The 20833-nt window shown below is 49.2% G+C and overlaps 1 protein-coding gene across 4 annotated transcripts in view; it reads left to right on the top strand.

Annotated features, from left to right (window-relative positions):
• PEBP4 (phosphatidylethanolamine binding protein 4) overlaps positions 1 to 20833 on the top strand; it is a 216273-nt gene that overhangs the window by 4733 nt on the left and 190707 nt on the right. Inside the window, exons 2-4 of one of the 4 annotated variants that reach the window (XM_040490285.1) lie at positions 7588 to 7782; positions 7885 to 8021; positions 15051 to 15177. In XM_040490285.1, coding sequence (XP_040346219.1) covers positions 7891 to 8021; positions 15051 to 15177 — 258 coding nt within the window. In that variant the 5' untranslated portion in view covers positions 7588 to 7782; positions 7885 to 7890. Of the gene's footprint in view, positions 1 to 7587; positions 7799 to 7884; positions 8022 to 15050; positions 15178 to 20833 lie in introns of all 4 variants that reach the window. The other 3 variants (XM_040490282.1, XM_040490283.1, XM_040490284.1) reach the window with 3 other exon arrangements.

Here is a 20833-nt window from a genome sequence, read left to right on the forward strand (position 1 = left end):
ACTTTGTTGATATTCTGATTTTGTTCATATACTGTTTCACTGTCTTCCTGATTTCCTTTAGTTATTGATTCATGTTTTTCTTTAGCTCTTTGAGTATATTTAAGACAGTTATTTTAAAGTCTTTAATAAGTTTGATGTGTGAGCTTTCTCAGGGACTGTTTATGTCAACTTATTTTATTCCTTTGAATGGGCTACGTTTTATTGTTCTTTGTGATTTTTTTGTTGTTGTTGAAAGTTGGGTATTTGAAAGAAGCAGCCACTTTCCCCAGTCTTTTCAGACTGGCTATGTGCCAGAGAAGACCTTCACTGATTAGATGGGCATGGTCTGGGCCCAGGGGTGAGCCCAAGATGAGAACTTTAGACCTTCTTTGTTTTTTTTTTTCTGAGCATGTGTCTTGCCTGGACATGAATGTGGCTTTCTCAATTCCCCCATATACACAGCTTCTTTTAAATGTTGTAATTCCCCCTCCCCCCCAGGAATCTCACCCTAGCTTCTTTGGGGGACTTATATTGTCCTTTAGATGTCTTCATCAATAATGTCTTGCCCCAAGTATCTGAAGATCTGTAGTATCCCTGCAGTTTTCATAAACAATTTCCACTCCTTACTCTCCCTGAGATCTCAGTTAGACAAAACAGAGACCAGTACTTCAGGCAATCCCTAGACAGGTTAGAACACTGCAGTAAGGTTTTCTTTGCTCCCTCTGATTTGAGAGAGGAAATTGGTAACTGGGCTTCAATGTCCTCTAAACCAAGACTGTATTATTCTGAGGACAGTGTAGGGGCAAAGACAAGTGAAAATGCCATGTAATTTCTTACCATATGGAAGGCAACGCTTCCTTGACTGAGAATTCACTTGGTTGCTCCGATCTTTGACTATTTTCCAGAGCTCACAGCTCAGCCAGCTTTGGGAGTTTAATTTGTTTTGTTAGTTAGCTGGTTTGGTTTTGGGTTGTGTGTGCGTGTGTGTGTGTGTGTTTTGAAGTTTCCATAGAGGAATGAGAGCTTGGAGCTTCCCAGTACATCATCTTGCTGATGTGACCTGGATGTTTTTTCTTTAAACAGCTTTATTAAGATATATTTCACATACCACACAGTTCACCAAATTGTACAGTATAATTTAAATATGTATAATTTAATGTTTTTTAAAGTGTGTAATTCAATGGTTTTTAGTATATTTACAGAAATGTGCTATCACCACTACAATGTTAGAACATTTTCATCACCTCCAAAAGAAACCCTATACCCTTCAGCTATCACCCCCATCTCCCCTATTCACTTACCTGCCCACCCGCAGCTCTAGGCAACCACTAATCAATTTTCTGTCCATGTATGTATACCTGTTCTGGACATTTCATATAAAAAGAATCATACAATATGTGTTCTTTTGTGACAGGCTTCTTTCACTTAGCACAATATTTCCCCACATTCCCCTGCCCCAGGGTGTGTAGAAGGCACAAGGTACTGAGAAGATAAGTGGGAGTGGTGAGCGGCAAGGGTACACAGTGGAGCAGGCAGACTGGTTCAAAACTGGAGTTACATCCAACAGCCACAACATGAAGAGGATAGAAAAAAAGATGGTGGTGAGTGAATAGTAGAAGCAAAGAATCACAGGAAACTAAGCACCAGAGAGAAGCAAGTCAGAATAAGTAAAGAAAAAGGACAGTGGTCAAGGGATTGGAGTTCAGAATAAGATGAAAGACTGAGTGTCGTGGGAATAGCAAAGTGAGAGAAAAAGAAGAGGCTGTTATCAGAATAGCTTCTTGAATTTAAGATTTTAGGGATGGAATGTTTTTTAGTGATGACAGTGTCCAAGAAGTTGCCATCAGAAAAGAGGCTGGAGAGGAGGGCAGAGAAGGTGTTGGAAGAGGATATGGATGTCACCCAGTGTTGACATCAAGACTTGGAACAGGGGGAAAGTTTCCATGCCAAGTAACAATGTCTTCAGTGAGCAAGGAGTGATAGGAAGGCAGATAATACCAATTAGGATTGATTCAGATGGAGTAAGCCTCAAGAAGTGTAGATTGTGACAAGAGGACTGAAGAGTCATGGTATAGAAGCAGCAATGGGGAATAAAGTGCTAGTCAATCTTACCTCCCAGTCCCCAGACATGTCGGGGGTGAGAAACTGAGCATTCCACACTTTGAAGAACTTCAAGAGAAGCAACTTTTCAAGGGTCAGGGAGATTCGGGTTATGGCAAGAGGTGGAGGTGAAGGGATATCAATGGGGAAAGCAAAGTCGTCTCAGCAAATGATGTTGGGCCAATTGGATAGCTACATGCAAAAGAGTGGAATTGGACCTCTGTCTAACACAACATATAAAAATTAAGTCACAATGGATTGATGATGTAAATGTAAGAGCTAAGATTGGAAAACTTTTGGAAGAAAACGTAGGGGAAAATCTTCATGACATCGGATTTGTGATAATTTCTTGGATATGACACCAAAAGCACAGACAACAAAAGAAAAGATAGATAAACCATACTTCACTGAAATTAAAAACTTTTCTGCATCAAAGTACACACTCAAGAAAATAAAAAGACGACCCATAGAAGAGGAGAAAATGTTTACAAATCAAATATCTGATGAAGGCCTATGATTTTTGGCACCAATCCCAATGTGTGAGTTTTTTCTCTACATCAAGAAATTCTCTAACACTAGCTGGATGTCCTACAATTCAACTCAATTCTGACACTATTTACCTGGAGATACCATTAGATCCCACAGGATAAGGGCTTGGTCCTACAAGACTGTTCCTTTACCCTCAGGTGCCAATTGTAACTCCAGACTATTACCTGAGCTTCTGGCCTACCAGCTGTAGATTAGAGGTTCCGACAACCTCCTACTTCGGTTCAATTAATTTGTTAGAGTGGCTCACAGAACTCAGAGAAACATTTAACGTACTAGATTACTAGTTTATTACAAAAGGATGTAACTCAGAAACAGCCAGATAGAAGAGATGCATAGGTCAAGGTATGTAAGAAGGGACACAGAGCTATTCTCTGAGTTGTATCCTTTCCCCAAATCTCCAAGTGTTCACTAACCTGGAAGCTCTCCTCACCTCTATCCTTTTGAGTTTTTAATGGAGGTCTCATTACATAGGTATGATTGACTAAATCACTGGACATTGATGATTGATTCCACTTCCAGAGCCCCTCCCCTCCCTGAAGGTGGAGAAGGAGAATTAAAAGTCCCAAACCTCCAATCATATGGTTGATTTCACTGGCAACCAGCCCCCATCTTTTTAGGTGCTTTCCAAAAGTTACCTCATTACCATATAATTAGGTATGGTTGAAAAGGGGTTATTATGAATGTCAAGACATCTTTATCACTCTTATCACTTAGGAAATTCCAAGGGTTTTAGAAGCTCTGTGCAAAAAAATGAGATGAATATCAAATATATATTTTTTATAAATCACAGTGTCTAATATCCAAAATATATAAAGAACTTGTCTAACTCAACAATAAAAAGATAACCTATTTGAAAAGTGGCAAAGGATTTGAATGGATATTTCTCTAAAGAAGATACATAAATAGACAAAAACTCATGAAAAGATGTTCTACATCATTAGTCATCAGGAAAATGCAAATCAAAACCACATGTAATACCATTTCATGCCCACTCAGATCACTATAATCAAAAAGAAACAATAAGGAGTGCTAGTGAGGATGCGAAGAAATTGGAACCTTCCTTGCTAGTAGAAAGATAAAATATAATGGCCGCTTTGGGAGACAGACTGGTAGTTCCTCAAAATGCTATACATGGAATTGTCATATGAGCCAACAATTCTACTCCTGGGCATAACTCAAGAAAATTGAAAGCATATTTTCACACACAAAAACATGTATACAAATGTTTATAATAGCATCGTTCATAATAGCCCCAAATAACCCAATGTCCATCAAATGATGAGTGGGTAAATAAAACGTGGCATATCCATACAATGGAATATTAATCCAGCTATAAAAGATAACGAAGTACTGACAACATGGATGAACCTTGAAAACATGCTGGGTGAAAGAAGCTGGTCACAAGAGAACACATACACAGTTGATCCTTGAACGGCATCGGTTTGAACTGCATGGGTCTACCTATATGTGATTTGTTTACAGTACAGGCCTACAAATGTATTTTCTCTTTCTTATGATTTTCTTAATAATGTTTTCTTTTCTCCAGCTTACTGTACTGTAAGAATACATGTAACACAAGATATGTGTTAATCAACTATTTGTGTTATCAGCAAGGCTTCCAGACGACAGTAGGCTCTCGGTAGTCAAATTTGGGGGGAGTCAAAAGTTATACACAGATTTTCAACGGCACAGGGGATTGGTATCCCTAACTCCCATCCTGCTCAAGGGTCAACTGTAGTATGATTCCACTGAAGAGTAGATTAGTGACTCGGGGGACTGGGAGAGGAAGGAATGGGGACTAACTGCTAATAAGTTCTGCTTTGGGGCTTCTTTTGGGGGTGATGAAAATGTTCTGGAATTAGGTAGTGATGATGGTTGTGCTACTTTGTGATGGTTGCACAACCTTTAGTGATTTCTATACTAAAACCACTGAATTGTACATGTTAAAAGGGTGGATTTTATGGTGTGTGAATCTCAATTTCTTAATGAAAACGAAAGGAAAATAGCGAGGGGGAATTCAGTTACTGTAGTTCAGAGATTCCAGAGGGCACATGTGGAAAGGTTTTGGAGGGAGGGAAAGCATGAGTGGCTGTCTGGATAAAGAAGGAAGGTAACATCTGGGCAGTGATAGGGGTGAGGGGCTGTTAGGCACAGGAGGCTTGGAAGGATAGAAGGGGGTGGGGGTCAAGACTTCTAGGAGCACTGGCCCAGCAGATTCCTGGGTTTGGAGGGATCAAGGCATCTCAGGAAGTCAACAGCCTCTGACTACCTGATAGTGTTGGGATGCAGTACCAGCCCTGGTGACTAAAGGAAGAATAGGGGACTCCCAGGGTGGCCACCTCAGGATCTAGAGATGGGAGTTTCCAGAAATAAGGCAGTTGAGAAAAACAGGCTGGCAATGGGAAAGAGACACAGCACCTTCCTGGGCTTGAATGTGGTTCCTAGATCTTGGACTCCACATTTGAAGTGAAGTTCTGTGAATCCCCAAGAGAAAGATCAGATTCGAAAATACCGAGAACCACTGCACTCTGTCAGATCTCTTTGCAAAAACAAGCCAGAGAAGGTTAGATAAATAATCAAACGGGATCCAGGGCCAGGCGCCAACTTGAGTGGTTATTTCCTGCTGATGTTTATTGAGTTAGGAGCTATTAAGTGAAAATAAGACTATCAGAAACAGAGGTGGTGGGTTTGTCAGGCATTCAAACAGTAATTTATTAGACATCTAGACTCGCCAGGCACTGTGCTGGGAATGCTGGATGCAAACTCAGTACAGCCTCCACGAAGCTTGTAGATTGAGGGGCGGGGGAACCACAAGCAAATCTTTAAGGAAGTAATTACAAAAGAATTCACTGCAAGCATATAAGCACAAGGAAAGGAATAAGGAGCTATGATTCTGTATAACAGGAATTTAACGGAAGCTAGGCGTCAGGGCATTTCTCTGAAGAAATGGCATTTTGACTATCCACCAAAAGGGGGTGGTAAGTGAGGGCAGTGCAGAGGAAGGCCCTGGGGCAGGAAGGAGCTGGAGGGATGAGCGGGAGTTAAACCTCAAGCAGCGGAGAGTAGAGAGTCACAGCTAGAGAAGCAGGAGGAGCCAGATCATGCAGGCATAGGAGATTCTGGGCTGTGTTCCAAGAACACAGGGAATAGAGGGGGGCAACAGAAGGGAAAGAAGGGCGACAGCCAAGCTCCAAGAGGGGGCAGTAGAGGAGAGTGGTTAATGGTTAAGGAGCAAGTAGTCTGGAGGCAGATGGCATGGGTTCAAATCCCAGGTCTTCCACTTATGACTCACGTGACCAAGGTCCAAGTTAGCTAACCTTTCTGTACCTCAGTCTCCTCCTCTGTAAAATGGGATAAGAATAGCACCTACTCCAAAGGATCATATCATAAGGATTCAATGATAAAAGCTTGCCACATACTGAGTAAGGAAGCATTGCTGACCTGAGCAGACTCAGCAGGAGCAACCCTACCCCGGGGACTCTTCCCCACCTCCAGACAGCATTTTTGGGGGGTTTTTTTTTGGTACTAAGAGCTATTGGTATTGAGGAAAGTTTTGGCTTCTCTAGCGGCTTCCACTTTGAAGATCAGAGTCTCTTGGCCTTTGAAGACCATTCTGACAGCATTGTCCTTGTGGCTCTGGCTGTCCTGCGAGCTCCATGAGAACAGGGGCCATGCTGTCCCTACACCAGAGAGCAGACACAGGGCCTGGCACATGGGAGGTGCTCAGTACCTGATAGCGAAATGGATTGGGAATGCATACATGATCGAGCATTCCGTAGGTGAGGGTCATCCCCTCACTGAAGGCCTTAACATAATTTGTTCAATTCCATTCTCACCGCCATCCTGTGAGGAGGCTGCTAGGAGGCTCCTGTGAGGAGGCTACACCTCCAGTAGGGAAGATCTGGGGAATGAGTCCTCTGTGGGGGAGCTGTAGTCATACATCAGGGACTCTAGTTATTGAGAAATGTGTTTAATTTATAGCCCCAAAGAAGGGCTTTTTGCTAGAAGTTGGGATCCTGGATGCAGGAATTCAATTGGAAAGCCAGCTATGCTTAAATAGTTTCTCTAAAGCTTAAGCTGTGTAAACTTTATAGCTATGATCTCATCTTCCTTAGCAAGGCACGGGAGCGACGGGTCATTATACTTGTTTATGAAAGGGAGAAATGGTGCATCTTAGAGAGGCATAGTCCCCACCCCCCTACCCAAGCAGCCTGGCGGGGCTCAGAGCAGAACACGGGAGTCCTCAGTTCCCAGCTGCTAGAACATTCCCCAGCACACCCCCACACCCCATCTCAGAGAAGACAGAGCACAGATCAACTGGAAAGGCCGTGGGAGAACTGCCTGTGATCTTCCCCTGCCCTCTCTGGTTCCAATCAGAGTCCCACACACAGCTTCCTACAGGCTGCTCCCCCCTTCCGCCCAGCCGGCACCTCACTGGCACCGTGCAAGCTGCTCCCTTCCCCAGCAGCCCTGCCGGTTTCTTCTCCAGAGACTATTATTTTGGGAGACTGCTGAGTTCAGCACTGCTGCAAGGTGCAGTCGGAGGAGCCCTTCTGTCCTCAGCTGGCCCTTTGGAGCTGGCCTCGGGGCCAGGGCGGCCCTAAGTGCGGCAGCCCTTCCTGCACAGGGTCACTGCACCCAACCACCGACCGTCCGTCAGCCCCAAGGCTGTCAAGGCAGGTGGCGCGGGAACTGTGGGCAGGAGAAGCAGAGCTGTCTCCGGCGCACAGCCCAGCCCAAGCCCTGCTCCTGGAAAAACAACCAAGGTCTTGCTCTTGCAGGCTCCCCGGAACCCGCCCCCAGCTTAAAGCCTGGGGTCATCAGCTTCCCAGAGTTTGCCTTAAAGCCAAAGAAGCAGGCTGGCCCATGGCCCACTGATCACACACGGGGCGAGTGGTGGGGGACAAGATGAGGATCTGGGTGGGGTGAGAGGCTTATATAAGCCCTTCTGCTTCGCAGCTTGCTCTCTGCCCTGGCAGCCGGGATTAGAGGGCAGCAAAGCCTTGCTCTGACAGAGGAGGGGCCTCAGCCAGGACTGCAAATTGAGCCCGGGTTGGAGTAGGCCCAGGTCCTCCCAAGGTATTTGTGTCCGGGTGGCAGATTAGCTGCGGGAGCCCAGGCAGCTGCCTGCCCTTCTCCTTCTGCTTACCAGAGGTCCCTCTTCCTTCAAGTGAGTCCCCTGGGGTGGGGGCCACAGGGTGAGAAGGGCGCCCCCTGCAGAGGGCCCCGCAGCTCTAAAAGTCCCTTGTGTTCCAGGTATCCATGGGCTGGACAATGAAGCTGGCCACGGCGGCACTGTTTCTGGGTCTCACAATGGTGGTCCCCAGAGACGAGGAGGACGGCGACATGTGTATGTACGAGGCCCTGTCTGACACCGATGCTGTCCTCTGCAAGTAAGGCTGGTGGGGCCCGGGAAGCAACCAGGCAGGGCAAAATGGGGGTTGAGATCTCCAGGAGGGGTGTTTGCAGAACCAGGGAGCATTGTCTCCTAAGTGGCCTTCGTGGGCAGGTAGATAATCACTGAGCCCTGGAGACCACCTCAATGGAGGCCAGCATTAAGGGAAGAACTGGAGACAGGCTCCTACTTTCCAGACGGTGGTCTCCCGGAGCCAGAGGGTATATACAGATACAGTCAGCTCCCCTTTATACTCCAGGGGGGGCCTCCAAACCTGAGGGGCTGGCCTCACCCTCCCTGCTGGCACCCAAGAGAGACCATCCCTCCCCACAGCCTGGAATGCTCCCTTCCCCCAACAAAGAGGCATTTTAAAGAACAGTGGCAGTCCACAGAGGGTGTGGGATTGGACCCTCCCTGTGTGAGAAGTGGCTGTTTGCTTTTCAGTAAGGAGGCGCTGGGAGTGTGGGGCAGGTGGGCCTTTAAGGAGCGTGGCCACTGGGTGTTGTCTAGAGAGGAGGCTGGGCCTCAGAGGCGGGCTTTTTCCCTTCTGAGGACCCAAGCTCCTCCTGCCTGTGTCAGAGTTCAGCTCTCTCCTCACCGACTGCCCATTAGAAAAGCCAGTCTTAATTGTCCTGGGCTCGTGGCTCGTCCTGAGGGCTGCCCAGGCCGCTTTGCTGCCAACCCCTCTGCCAGTTTGGTGACAAAGGAGCCTGGCATCCCACTGAAGCCATCGGAAGTGAGAGAGGAGGGAAGAACTCTTATTTCCTGCTCTGCCTCCTTGGGTACACTTGAATTCTTACAAATGTTAACTTTTAGAAAGATAAATACATGTTTTCCCTGAAAAAGTTAGGTAGTTAAAACCCCTCCCTCTCCCAAAAGCTAACACACATTTTGCTCTGTGCTCTTATCAGTACATTTCTAAAACTCTGGCCAAACAGTTCTAAATGGAGTTTTGAGTGGGAGGAGCGAACACGGCTGCATCTCACATGTGGGCTCCAGTCCTCTAGGTACTCTGCTGAGCGGAGCCTTCCTGGGGGTGGGTAGCCGCTTAACTCTGGTAGGGCAGAAGATCAAGTCCCCATGAGCCCGGGAGGTCAGCTGGGCAGGGCCACAATAAGGCCCCATTATGGAGTGCCTCCGTGCTTCCCACGTTCACTGCGGCACACTTAGAAAATGACCATGTGCGTGGTCACTGGGGGCGGCCCACCTGGGCCCCGGCTGCCCTAGGCTCTGCCCTGCAGACATCCACACGCTGGTGCCCTGGGGGCCTGTGCACTATGGTACGCCTGAGGGCTCTGGGGCATCCATCGTATGCCAGGAGCTCTGCTGGTGCCTAGACTCCTTGGCTCATTTCGCTGTTATCACGAACCCACCAGGTACGTATCACCATCCTCATATTGCAGGCGAGGAATCCCCAAGATTAAAGAACCGGTCCACAGAGCTCACACACCTCGCCAGTGGCAGAGCCTGGATTCAGCCCCCCTTGTTTGGCTCTACACTCAATGCCCTTTCCCTACCCGCCTTTGGAGCTTCTCAAACTGGAGTGAAGGGGAGCTGTCTCAGGGCACTTGGGCTGCTATAACAAAGTGCTAGGGCAAGGTGCCTTATGAACAGCAGAAATTTACTTCTTCTCCTCCTGGAGGTTGCGAAGTCCCAGATCAAGGTGGCAGCAGTTTCCACGTCTGGTGAGAACCTGCTTCCTGATTCACAGATGGCTGTCTTCCCACTGTCCCCTCACACAGTGGAAGGCCCCTCCCGGATGCCCCACCTCATAATGTCATCACACCAGGGGGCTGGGGTTCGGCATATGAATTCTGGGGGAGGGGCAACTGCAACTCACTCCATTACAGGAGGTACTCTCAGGACTCCCTAGAGTCCACCAGGAGACCCCCAGCTTGAGAAACACAAACTTGCCACACTAAGGTTGTGTGCTAGGAGATGACTGGTTATAAACTGTCACTGCGAAAGGGGAGGTTTGTCTTTATTACCTCTGAAGGCCTTTGTTGGTAAAAGATCATCACTAACTGAGAACACATCATGGATACATCAGACCCCTGAGGAGAGATCAGGATGTCCTGTGCCAGGGCCCCCTCACCTGACCTCTTCAAGAGATCTCCCCACCCCCCAAGAAGCCACTCCTCTCATCATTAGGTAGAGTCTAATAGAGAGAGAGAGAAAAATATATATATTATATATATATTTAGAGGGGGGGGCACCTGGGTGTTTCAGTCGGTTAAATGTCCTACTTCAGCTCAGGTCATGATCTCAACAGTTCATGGGTTCAAGCCCCGCATTGGGCTCTGTGCCGACAGCTCAGAGCCTGGAGCCTGCTTTGGATTCTGGGTCTCCCTCTCTCTCTCTGTTCCTCACCCATTCGTGCTCTCTCTCTCTCTCAAAAATAAATAAACATTAAAAAATTTTTAGAGAGAGAGAACGCACACCTGACCACATGCACAAGTGGGGGAGGGGCGGGGGGGGGAGGATCTTAAGCAGGCTCCGAGCTCAGTGCTGAGCCTGATGCAGGGCTGGATCCCAGGACTTTGGGACCATGACCTGAGCCCAAATCAAGAGTCAGACGCTCAACCAACTGAGCCACCCAGGCATCCCGAATAGGGAATTTTTGAAGTCAGGCCTTAACACCTGAGGGTATTAATCTAGAAAGGAGGAAGTTCATGTACAGGGACAAGCGGTAGGAAGACACCGTTAAGGGAAAAGCTCTTCCGGGGTTACAGCTTACCGACCCCTGACAAAACCCTGAGATCAGAACTCAGGTTCAGTCTCAGCAGCGAGAGAACGACGGTCTAACCCACACCCTGTGGGTGCGTCTATTCAACAACGCCCTCCTGCTGCGTCAGCTCCCCTGGCTGGGAGCCCCCCCGTCCCCCCCGCCCGCCAAAGCCCTCTGGCCGGGGCTGAAAGCCCCCCCCCCCCAGAAGCTGCATCCCCACTGGAGGCAGGGGTTGCCTTTCTTTAACTTCACCCCATCCCGTCTAGTGTTGTCCTGCACACTGCATGGAACGAGTCTACCTCCTCTTCCTCTTTTTTTTTTTAATGTTTATTTATTTTTGAGAGACAGAGAGATAGAGCAAGAACAGGAGAGGGCAGAGACAGAGGGAGACACAGAATCTGAAGGGGCTCCAAGCTGTCAGCACAGAGCCTGATGTGGGGCTGGAACCCACGAACTGGGAGATCATGACCTGAGCTGAAGTTGGACACGTAACTGAACCACCCAGGCACGCCTAGTTTCTCTTCCTCTTGAGTCTCCTTCAGACGTTGGGGGGTTACGCTGCCTGCCTCCACCCGCAGCTCTTCTCAGCTGGGCTCCCATCTTCATCGTCAGTTCCTCCTCGGGGGGCCTTGGTTCTGGGCCCCACTTCCGTGAGCAGAGGTTGGAGACAGGCCCATTGCTCTTTTCCAAAGGTGGCGCCCCACACTTTGACACCGAGAACTGTGTGCCCACCGAGCCCCCTCGGACCTCTGTCCAGGTAGCCTCACCTCCATGGGCCTGCTTGTCAACCTCGCTTTTAGGCCACTGGAATTCTGAGCCCTTTCCACAGGTATAGCCCGGGAGTCGTCTCTCTCTGATCCACATCTTACAAAGCTGAGGGTACTTGGGTCACTACTAGTCGGAAGCCTGGAGACACGGAGTGACTCCCTAGGGAAGCTGTGTGGCGCAGCAGATGGCAGACAAGCCTCTGGAGTAGTTCTCCACCGCTGCACAAGTCACCCCAAACGTGGCGGCCACTCACACTTGTTGTGTCCCATTTGCTCTGGGCAGCGCCCGGCTGGGCAGCAAGGGCTCACCCGCGGCTGCGGACTGGCTGGGGCGGGGTGCTCTGCTCCCGAGCTCGCTAATGTGGGTGTTGACAGGCCTCGGGCCCTTGCCATGTGGCCTCTCTGTGGGGCTGTTCACCACACAGCAGAGGCTTCCCACAGAGCCAGGATCTCAGGGGCAGAGCCTGTGAGACAAGCCACAGTCTTCTTATAACGTGATCTTGGAAGTGACATCCCGCGCTGCTGCCGGATCTGCTCTGTTAGAATCAAGTCACTAAATCCAGCCCCCGCTCAAGGGGAGGGGGGCTCCCACTAGGGTGGGAGGACCAGGAGGCGGGGATCTCTGGGGACATGACGCTGGCTGCCTGCCACACCCATGTCCCTGTCCCCGTAATTCACCAACGATGAGACCCTGTGCTAGTTCCTTAACTTTCTTTTGGGCCTCAGTTTACTCATTTGGGAGATAAGAATAATGATAACAGCCGCTTTGAGGCATTGTAGGAAATGAAATAATGCCCATCATGCCATTCCCTTCCCTCCACCCCATCCCCCACCCCACCCCCAAAGCAATGTGAGATAGTGACCACGCTGGGACCAGAGCCCCCTGCCCCTTCTCCCGCCCTCTCAGGTGCCTCTTGGTCTTGTGAAGTTGACCAGGAAATGTCCCAAATCTGGGGATGGAGATAGAATGTGTCCCATGTGAAGTACCCCACGAGCAGGAAGGGCACTGCAGGAAGATGGCACAAGGTGTCAAATGTATTCTAACTAAGTTTAATTTTGGATTCAGTTCATCTCAGGCCTGTCCAGATCTTTCTTTAGGCTGATTTGATCATCTGTTACTTTTTGTTTTTACGTTTATTTATTTTTGAGGGAGGGAGAGAGCGCGAGGGGCAGAGAGAGGGAGACACAGAATCCCAAGTAGGCTCCGGGCTCTGAGCTGTCATCACAGAGCCCGACGCAGAACTTGAACTCATGAACTGTGAGATCATGACCTGAGTCAGAGTCGGACGCTTAACCAACAGAGCCACGCAGGCACTGCAATCATCTGTTAGTTTTTTTTTTTTTTCTTTTTAACATTTATTCATGTTCTTTGAAAGGCAGAGAGAGACAGAGCATGAATGGAGGAGGGGCAAAGAGAGAGGGAGACACAGGAACAGAAGCAGGCTCCAGGCTCTGAGCTGTCAGCACAGAGCCCAATGCGGGGCTCGAACTCACAGACCGTGAGATCATGACCTGAGGGGAAGTCGGCCACTTAACCGACCGAGCCACCCAGGCGACCCCCATCTGTTAATTTTAATCAACGACCAATTTGATCGTTGTTATTAATCAACTTTGTGCCACTCACAATTCAAATAAATTTGCCTTCTGTGTCCTGATCCAAGCCTTTGGTAAAACTGCTGAACAGAACAGAGGCCTGCACACGGCCCCCTGGCATGGCCTGCTGTGTGGAGTAACATGTAGTTTTCAGATGCTGGGCTGGCAGCGCCCTGTGGTGTGACAGGGGCTGGCGGCAGGGACCTAATCCCTGGTCCCCTGGCACCTACCCTTTAGGTCCACTCACCAAACGTCAGCTTGCTGATTTTGATTAACTGTTTAAACACTTGCAGTAATTCTACCAGGATAAAATAAGGAAACCCGTTCGTTTCCTGGGAAAGGCCTCTGTGTTCCTCCGTTTCCATCCTGCCTGCCCCGTGGCCGTTCCCAGTCCGGGCTATGTGCTGACTCTCCATCTCTCTGCCAGTGGAGGGTCCCCTCTCTCAGCCTTGGGTCTCGCCAGCTGCAGTGGCAGGGAGCTGTTTGGCAGAACAACCAAAATGTTGCCAGGAAGAAAAATGAAAACCCGTCCTCTAAAACTTGTTCAAAAGCCATTCAAACCATGGCCTCCAAAGGAATTACTGTAAACTTGCCAAGAGGTAGAAGAAAGAAGTGTGCTCAGCAAACTGGAAGTTCAGCTAACTGGCCTGGGGCTGGCTTGTGGGGGGGGGGGGGTGCTGGCCCACAGGACGTCCTGTGTCTGCTCGGTGTTGTAGGCTCTGGCCCTCAGGAGCCACTGGAAGAGTGGGACAAGAGGAGAATGTGAGTTCCCTCCCACTGGGAGGCAGGCCTTGCCTTTCTCCCTGGGTCCAGAACTCAGGAGCTCCCCCTCCGGATCTACTCCCCCATTATATTCGCACCGGGTCTCCTCCAGGCATTACCTCCAGCAAGGGAATCATGGCCAGCTCTGGGTGACCACTGGCAGGGTGTGGAGCTGGTCAGCCAAGCTGGACTTTGGGCAAGGCTAGGAATTCACCCCTTCTCTGTCAGCGAATCATCTTAACCCAATGCACCCTATAGAGATCCTGGGTCTTGGTGATATAAAGTGACAGAAGGACAGAGAGGAAGGGCAAGGTTTTTGTTGTTGTTGTTGTTGTTGTTGTTGTTGTTATTTTTAAATATCTTTTTGACATCCCAGCCTGGTATACATCCCTGAGGATCAGATACAGGTAAGCCCTTAAGGCTAACCCTGGTGAAATTATGGGATCAGCCCTTCCAGTAAACTCGATTCTCAGAGCATTCTTGCTGTTGAGGCCTTCTTTGCAGGGAAAAAAATAGATAAATGGATTCGTACTACAGTCTTAGTGACCAGATATTTTACCTCCTAGGAGATATTTGCCTTTTGAAAGTGCAGGGAATGGTAGGTGGAGAGCCTAGGTTATTGGGCAATGCTTGACCCAAAGATGTGGATTATTTAACTATTGGTGAGGTTTCCAGACATACAGAGGATCTTGATTTGTTTAGGGTTGACGAACGTCTGTGCCCGTGAAGAAGGATGTGCTAATTTGCTAAACCTTTCTTGATGTAAAGAGAACCTCCCCGAAAAGCAATGTGCAAATATTGTTCTTATAAACGCAATCCTACTTTAAAGACACGGACCAGGTTTGTCTAAGGATGCATGCTCTTTTTGAGAAGTCAATACAGATGATAGTTCACACTTTCTGACCACTGACGACTTGCTGGCTCTGTTGTAAACTTCGATCACCTACTTTACTCCTCACACCAATACTTCAGGGGTGTCCCCATTCTACAGGGGAAGAAACCGAGTCACCAAGAGGTCAAGTAACTCTCAGGTCACACCAGTCACGCTAGTTAGTGACCACTACTAGTTGGTAGCAGGCCTAGGATTCCATCCCACTTGACTCTACATTTCCAATGGGGCTAGACTGAAGGCTTTGAACCTGCCAGACTCCCCCTGACTATCTCCTTCTCTCCACAGGGGCCTTGAAGTTTTCTACCCAGAACTGGGGAACATTGGCTGCATGTTTGTTCCCGACTGCAACAATTACAGACAGAAGATCACCCACTGGGATGAGCCCATTGTCAAGTTCCCTGGGGCCTTGGAGGTGAGTGAGCAAAAGCCTGGAGCGGGAGGGCCGTGGGTCTTGGTTTCCCTCTGAGCTTGCTCATTTGTGTGACTTGAAGCAAGGCCCTCTGGGTTGGGTCTGGTGGTACCAGGTAGCTGATGCCATAGGATGCGCCTGCCTCAGAGCAGCCCCATGGCCTTGGAGGAGGGTGGGGTTGGTTGGAGGGGGCTGCAGACCGGAAGCCTTAGTGGGACTGTGGAGCAGCTCTGCCAGGATCTTTCCCTGCTCCTGCAGCTCCTGGGCCCCAGAGCCTGGCTCGTCAGTTTATGTGGAGACCGGCTGATGTGTGCTTTGAAGTCAGCAGAGAAAAGGAAGAGAGAGGGGGTGTAGGGAGTCCTTTTCAAGGTTCAAGGTGGCTGGCGAATGGGGAGGAGCTAACTAGTAATGAGCAGGGCTTCTCATGTAGCTAAACAAGCAGAACAGTGCGCCTTGACTCCATCGTCGCAGTATGAAACACACCGAAACGTTTGCTCAAACTTGTCTGAAATAGAAGATTGAAGCTCTTTTAGGAATTGGAAATAACTATTCTTTCTTCTAGGAAATGGTTAGTACTATCTTGTTCTGGAAGCTTCCCTTGGTTTGGGGATGTAGTAAGCCTGGGGCAGGGCCGTGGAAGTAGAAAGTGGACTGTGGCTGCCGCTCCCACTGGCCAGAGCATGTCCTGGGGGAGCTGCTCCAGTGTTCCGGTCACTGTTTCTCTCTTCATTGATTCCTGGGTCACACTGAGCCCCCACAGTGTCAGGAGAGGATGGCAACCTTGCTTTGTCTGCTGTGTTTTAGTAGGAGATGCCAATATCAACCTACATAAAGGACTGCGATGTGTCCAGGAACCAGGTCACAAATGGGTGGAGGCTGAAGGGCCATGGTCAGGAGGTGACCACATGCACACCGTATGCACAGCCTTCTGGTCCCCTTTGTGCACCGTGGCAGGGAGAGGCCACCGCCGGCTCTTCCCCTCTGTCAGTCCAGGCCTGATAGCAGTGACTACATAAACAACAAAATAACAAGTTCTGGGGCAAGGGAATTTGCAAGTTTACTCAGATGTGGAGGGTAGATGCTTCTCTTTCTTAAACTGTTTTCACTATCAGGGAACCAGTAGATTGTGATGTGTCTCACAATTGATGAGATTGAAAACATGAAGCTTTGACAGGCTATTGTGTTTGCAACCTTGAAAAACATCCTTTCTTCCGGGAGGCTAAGCAAGCAAGTGACGAGAAGGCCTCTGAGTCTCTCTCCCTCAACCCTCCCAAGGCTCACTCACATGAACATGCATGCACGTGAACACACACACAGGCACATGTCAGCCCTCCTCCCTTGGAGACCTCTGGTCTGGGGCACACCAGTGGACATGTGGGAGAAGCAGAGGAGATATAGGCCACTGTGATTCTAACACTTGGAACAGGAGGTGGAGGGCTGCGGGGAAGGAGCCCAGTCCTGTAGGGAAGAGTATAATGCTGCCCGGTGGGGACTAGATGCTTGACCTTCACCATTAATTCACGTGTCCTTGGCTTTGCCACTGAAAAGTAATGAGATCAACCACATTCTCAGTCCAGTGACTGTCCTAGGAGAGATTCTCAGTAAAGGACTCCATTCCGCCTGATGTTATAGCATATGTCCACTAGATGGCAGTGCAGACTTTTCTGAGTACCTGGCGTACTTGGTTTGAAGCAAGTTTGGGAAATCTTCATTTGATTCCTTTTAGTTGACACCGATTGTCCTGGGGTGTGGGCATATAATGAAGAGAAAACATCACTCCCTCCAGATCATGAAATTTCCCACCCTGTCTCAGTCCAGAGGTGGGGCAGGACAGAAAACCTGGAGACTTATGAAGGGCAAGGACTGTGGTTAAGAAAGCCAAGGAGAGTAGAGATTTCACAAAGAAAAAATTGGTCAAAGTGGTAGAAACAAAGGAAGGAAACGTAATATTCTACTACTATAGAACTAGAGGGTTTTGGGGTTTTTTTTTTTTTTTTTTTTTTTGTTTTTTTTTTTGTAAATTTAACTGACATTTGACAAGGCGATTCAGGGTTATCAAAAAACACCATTAATCGAGTGGTACCCACTTTATGCTGGGTACTATTTGTGTGTCATTTCATTTAAAGTTTTCATCAAGTCTGCAAGTGAAGTAAGTATCTCTTTAGTTGAGACTGTTAGTGATGAGTGACGAAAGCCAACTCTAACCGGCTTGTGCCAAAAGAGGGAAGAAACTATTGGTTCACAAAATGAAAACTCCAGGAATAGCTTCAGGCATGGCTGGATTCAGGTGCCCGAACAATGTCACCAGAAATCTATTTTTCCCTTCCTCTACTTTTTTCTATGCTGGTTTTATGCGTAAATAGACTCTCCTTGTGGTGGCAAAGACAACCCCATTAGCTTCAGATTTGTTTTACTAGTTTATCAATCCCAGTGAAAATAGATTGACACTTTTCAACCATTAAAAATCCCAGGATTTGTCCTGCTTAGATCACATGCCTATCCTTGAACCAGTGACCTTGGGTAACCCCACTAAATCTACAAAAGCTGAGGGCAAATGAGGATGGTTCCCCCAGAGGAGACCACTGGTAAGGGCTCTCAGCAGAGACACCAGGGCACTGGCACAGTCAGGGGATGGGGGCGGCGTGGGGGCGCTTGCTGAATGGAAGCTTTCTTGGGACAGAAAGCAGTGTTTGCTAAGGAGAGTGGTGGTGAAGAGGTGGAGATAGGCCAGGGGTAATGAGAAATGATATGATGGCTAGAGCTTCCCTTAAGGTGTCGAGGGAACAAACACCTCTACAGAGAGAGAAACTGGAACAGTTGGAGAGGAAGGGCTGCTCTCTGGGAATAGGGTCTCTCAAGAGTGTGGGCAGGGGAGCCCGAGTCCTTAGTGACAAAGCATGGGATTGAAGGCATTTCCTCTGGGCCCGGGGCTTACTGAGAAAGGACAAGCAGGTTGTGACTGGCTATGTGGGGATAGTGCCTTGCTTCAAAGTGATTAAAGCAATGCCACCAAAGCAGCAGCTGCCAGTGGACATGTCTTGGGAGCCCCCCACCATCACCAAGCAAACCCTCAGGAGAGGTGCTGTGGGCCTGGGACAGTGCCTCTGTGCCTACTAGAGGTCTTCCTGCCTGTACGTCTTTGTTCAGGCCACTTCCCATATTTGGACCCTGCCTACTGGGACACCCTGCCCGTACCAAAATGCTGCTGCATCTAAGAAGACTTCCCTATCTCTCTCTTGGCCCTATCCTCATCCCTGGCTGGTGTCTTCTATCTCTGAACTATCTTAAAAAAAATTTTAATGTTTATTTATTTTTGAAAGAGAGACAGAGAGACAGAGCATGAGCAGGGGAAGGAAGAGCACAGAGAGAGAGGGCGGAGGGAGACACAGAATCTGAAGCAGGCTCCAGGCTCCGAGCTGTCAGCACAGAGCCCAGGGTGGGGCTCGAACACATGAACCACGAGATCATGACCTGAGCCGAAGTCAGACACTTAACTGACTGAGCCACCCAGGTGCCCCCTCTCTGAGCTTTTTAAATACCCCCTACCCATCAGACCTAGAGTTTACTTCCTTCTGTCTTGTATTGTGATTGCTTGTTCATATCTCCCATAGCCTTGACAAGTTTGTAAGCTCTAGGAAAGCAAGACCACCCACAGCCCCTACCAGCATTGCAGGCCCCATGTTGACTGACTAGGTGAGGGGGTGAATAAATGAATGAATGAGTGGCTGCTGGAAGGATACCTCCTGGAGTGTGGTGAACTATAAGATGTGTGAGTCCCATGGTTTGCCTTTTAAGCTGTTGGGTGTCCGGGGCAGCCTGAAGAAAAGCTGCTGAAGCCAGTACTAGTCTCTTCTCTACCCAGGGCGGGGGTGGGCTCAGGGTTGGGAAGAGGAAAGCCAGGAGAGAAATCCAGTGGGTTTTCCAAAAGGCAAAGCAGTGCAGGGAAATATGGATGGTCCCTGTGCCAACAACCCCAAGAGTTAAGAGAGGTGTTGAAATAAGAGGAAGCTTTCTCCCCTGGTGCTTTGACAAACATTAAGAGGCAAGCGTCTTAAAATGCATCCCTTCTCAAGATGATATAAACCGAAAGGCCCCTGAGAAGCTTCTTGACTGAGGCCTATTCTTCACCTTGAATTTAACCAGCTGGAGTCCTTTTGAAGTGAAGAAATTACCTTTAAGTGGGGAATGTGCATTGCATTAGAGAGAAGGAACAAGGAGTCCTGGGGTCCCTCAGGTTTCCAGGCAGGCTTGGCTCCTCTCTCCGTCCCAGAAAGCAGGCAACTCTGAGTATCCTACAAACAGACGGGACAGGCAAAGCCCTACCCCACCCTGGGCCTGTAGGGTCTGTGTTACTGCCTCCTGGGGGGCCACCTCCTTGCCCTCACAGGCCCAAGGTACACACGCAAGTCTGGACACATGTGGTAGAGTCACAGACTCTCCTTGCTGCAAGAGACCTCAGAGCTAACTAGTCCACTTCCCATCCTTCTCTTTACACACAGAGCAGAAAAATAGGGGCTGCTGGTCACAAAATGATTAGTGGAGGAGGGACATGGGGCTCCTGACACTCAGAGGAATGCTGGGTAGAGCAGCCCATGAGGGATGGAGCAGATTCTCTCCTTCAGGGAAAGAAGGGGCAGAGGAGGAGCACGCATACATGCCGGGGGTGGCCAGGCATAATTCAGCGTTAGGAATACGAAGTGATGCACTTAACAAATATCTATGGAACACACAGACACCATGGTAGTGCCTCAAAGTCAAAAAACAAAAGGCGCCACCATGGAGCTCCCAGCCTAGGTCGGGAGACAGAGTCGCGTGGTATCAGTGTTGCGGTGGACGAGCTGCGGTTACCATTGGGCAGCCAAGCTGAGTCAGTCTGGGGAGGCCTCCAGGAGGAGGTACCCGGAGCTGAACTGCAGACAGTGAATAGGCAGGGCATGGGGGTGGGGGGGGCCCAGATGGCCGGGTGAGGGAGGAGGCTCAGGAGAGGATAGGGCCACTATGTAAGGGGCCACAGACACTGCTTGCCCTGGTGTGGAGTCTGGATTTTATTTTGAAGCCAGGTTGGGGAGGGGCTGGGGAATGTGACCAGATTAGCAATTCAGGATGGTCAGTCTGGCAGCACAGGTGGAAGAATGGAAGAAAGAGGAGGTTGAAGGCAGGGAGAGCACCCTGCTGAAGCCCTCGATGTGAGGGCATGAACTGTGGCATGGATTTGAGAGATAGAAATAATGGAATCCATAGAGCTTGGTGACTGAGGAGGAGTGGGGGTCGTGGCGGAGGGAGGGTTAGTGTGACCCTTGGGTATCTGTGATGACCGGGCAGGTGAGCAAGGGTGAGGCTTAGCATATAACTCATCCTCCAAAACAAGACGCTCTGGGGAGTGAGGGGAAGTGTGGTTAATAATTACCAGGTATGGTAGGGCACTGTACCATTATTTTGGCTTCCACCAAGGGACACAAGAGAAGAAGTAGATCTATAGGGACAAAGGCCAGCAACTCTGCAGGTGCTGAATCTGAGGACCCTGCGTGCACCCAGAGGCAGCTGCCCGCTGAGCTCGCTGGGAAGTGAAGGCAGGGCTGCAGGCCTAGATTTGGGTCCTCAGTGTCAGGGGGCGGGGCGTGGAATCTTTGAGGTGGTGGGACTCACTCGGGCGAGGATA

Source organism: Herpailurus yagouaroundi, unplaced genomic scaffold (assembly GCF_014898765.1).
Source record: "Herpailurus yagouaroundi ecotype Mexico unplaced genomic scaffold, PumYag 181, whole genome shotgun sequence".
Taxonomy (NCBI): domain Eukaryota; kingdom Metazoa; phylum Chordata; class Mammalia; order Carnivora; family Felidae; genus Herpailurus; species Herpailurus yagouaroundi.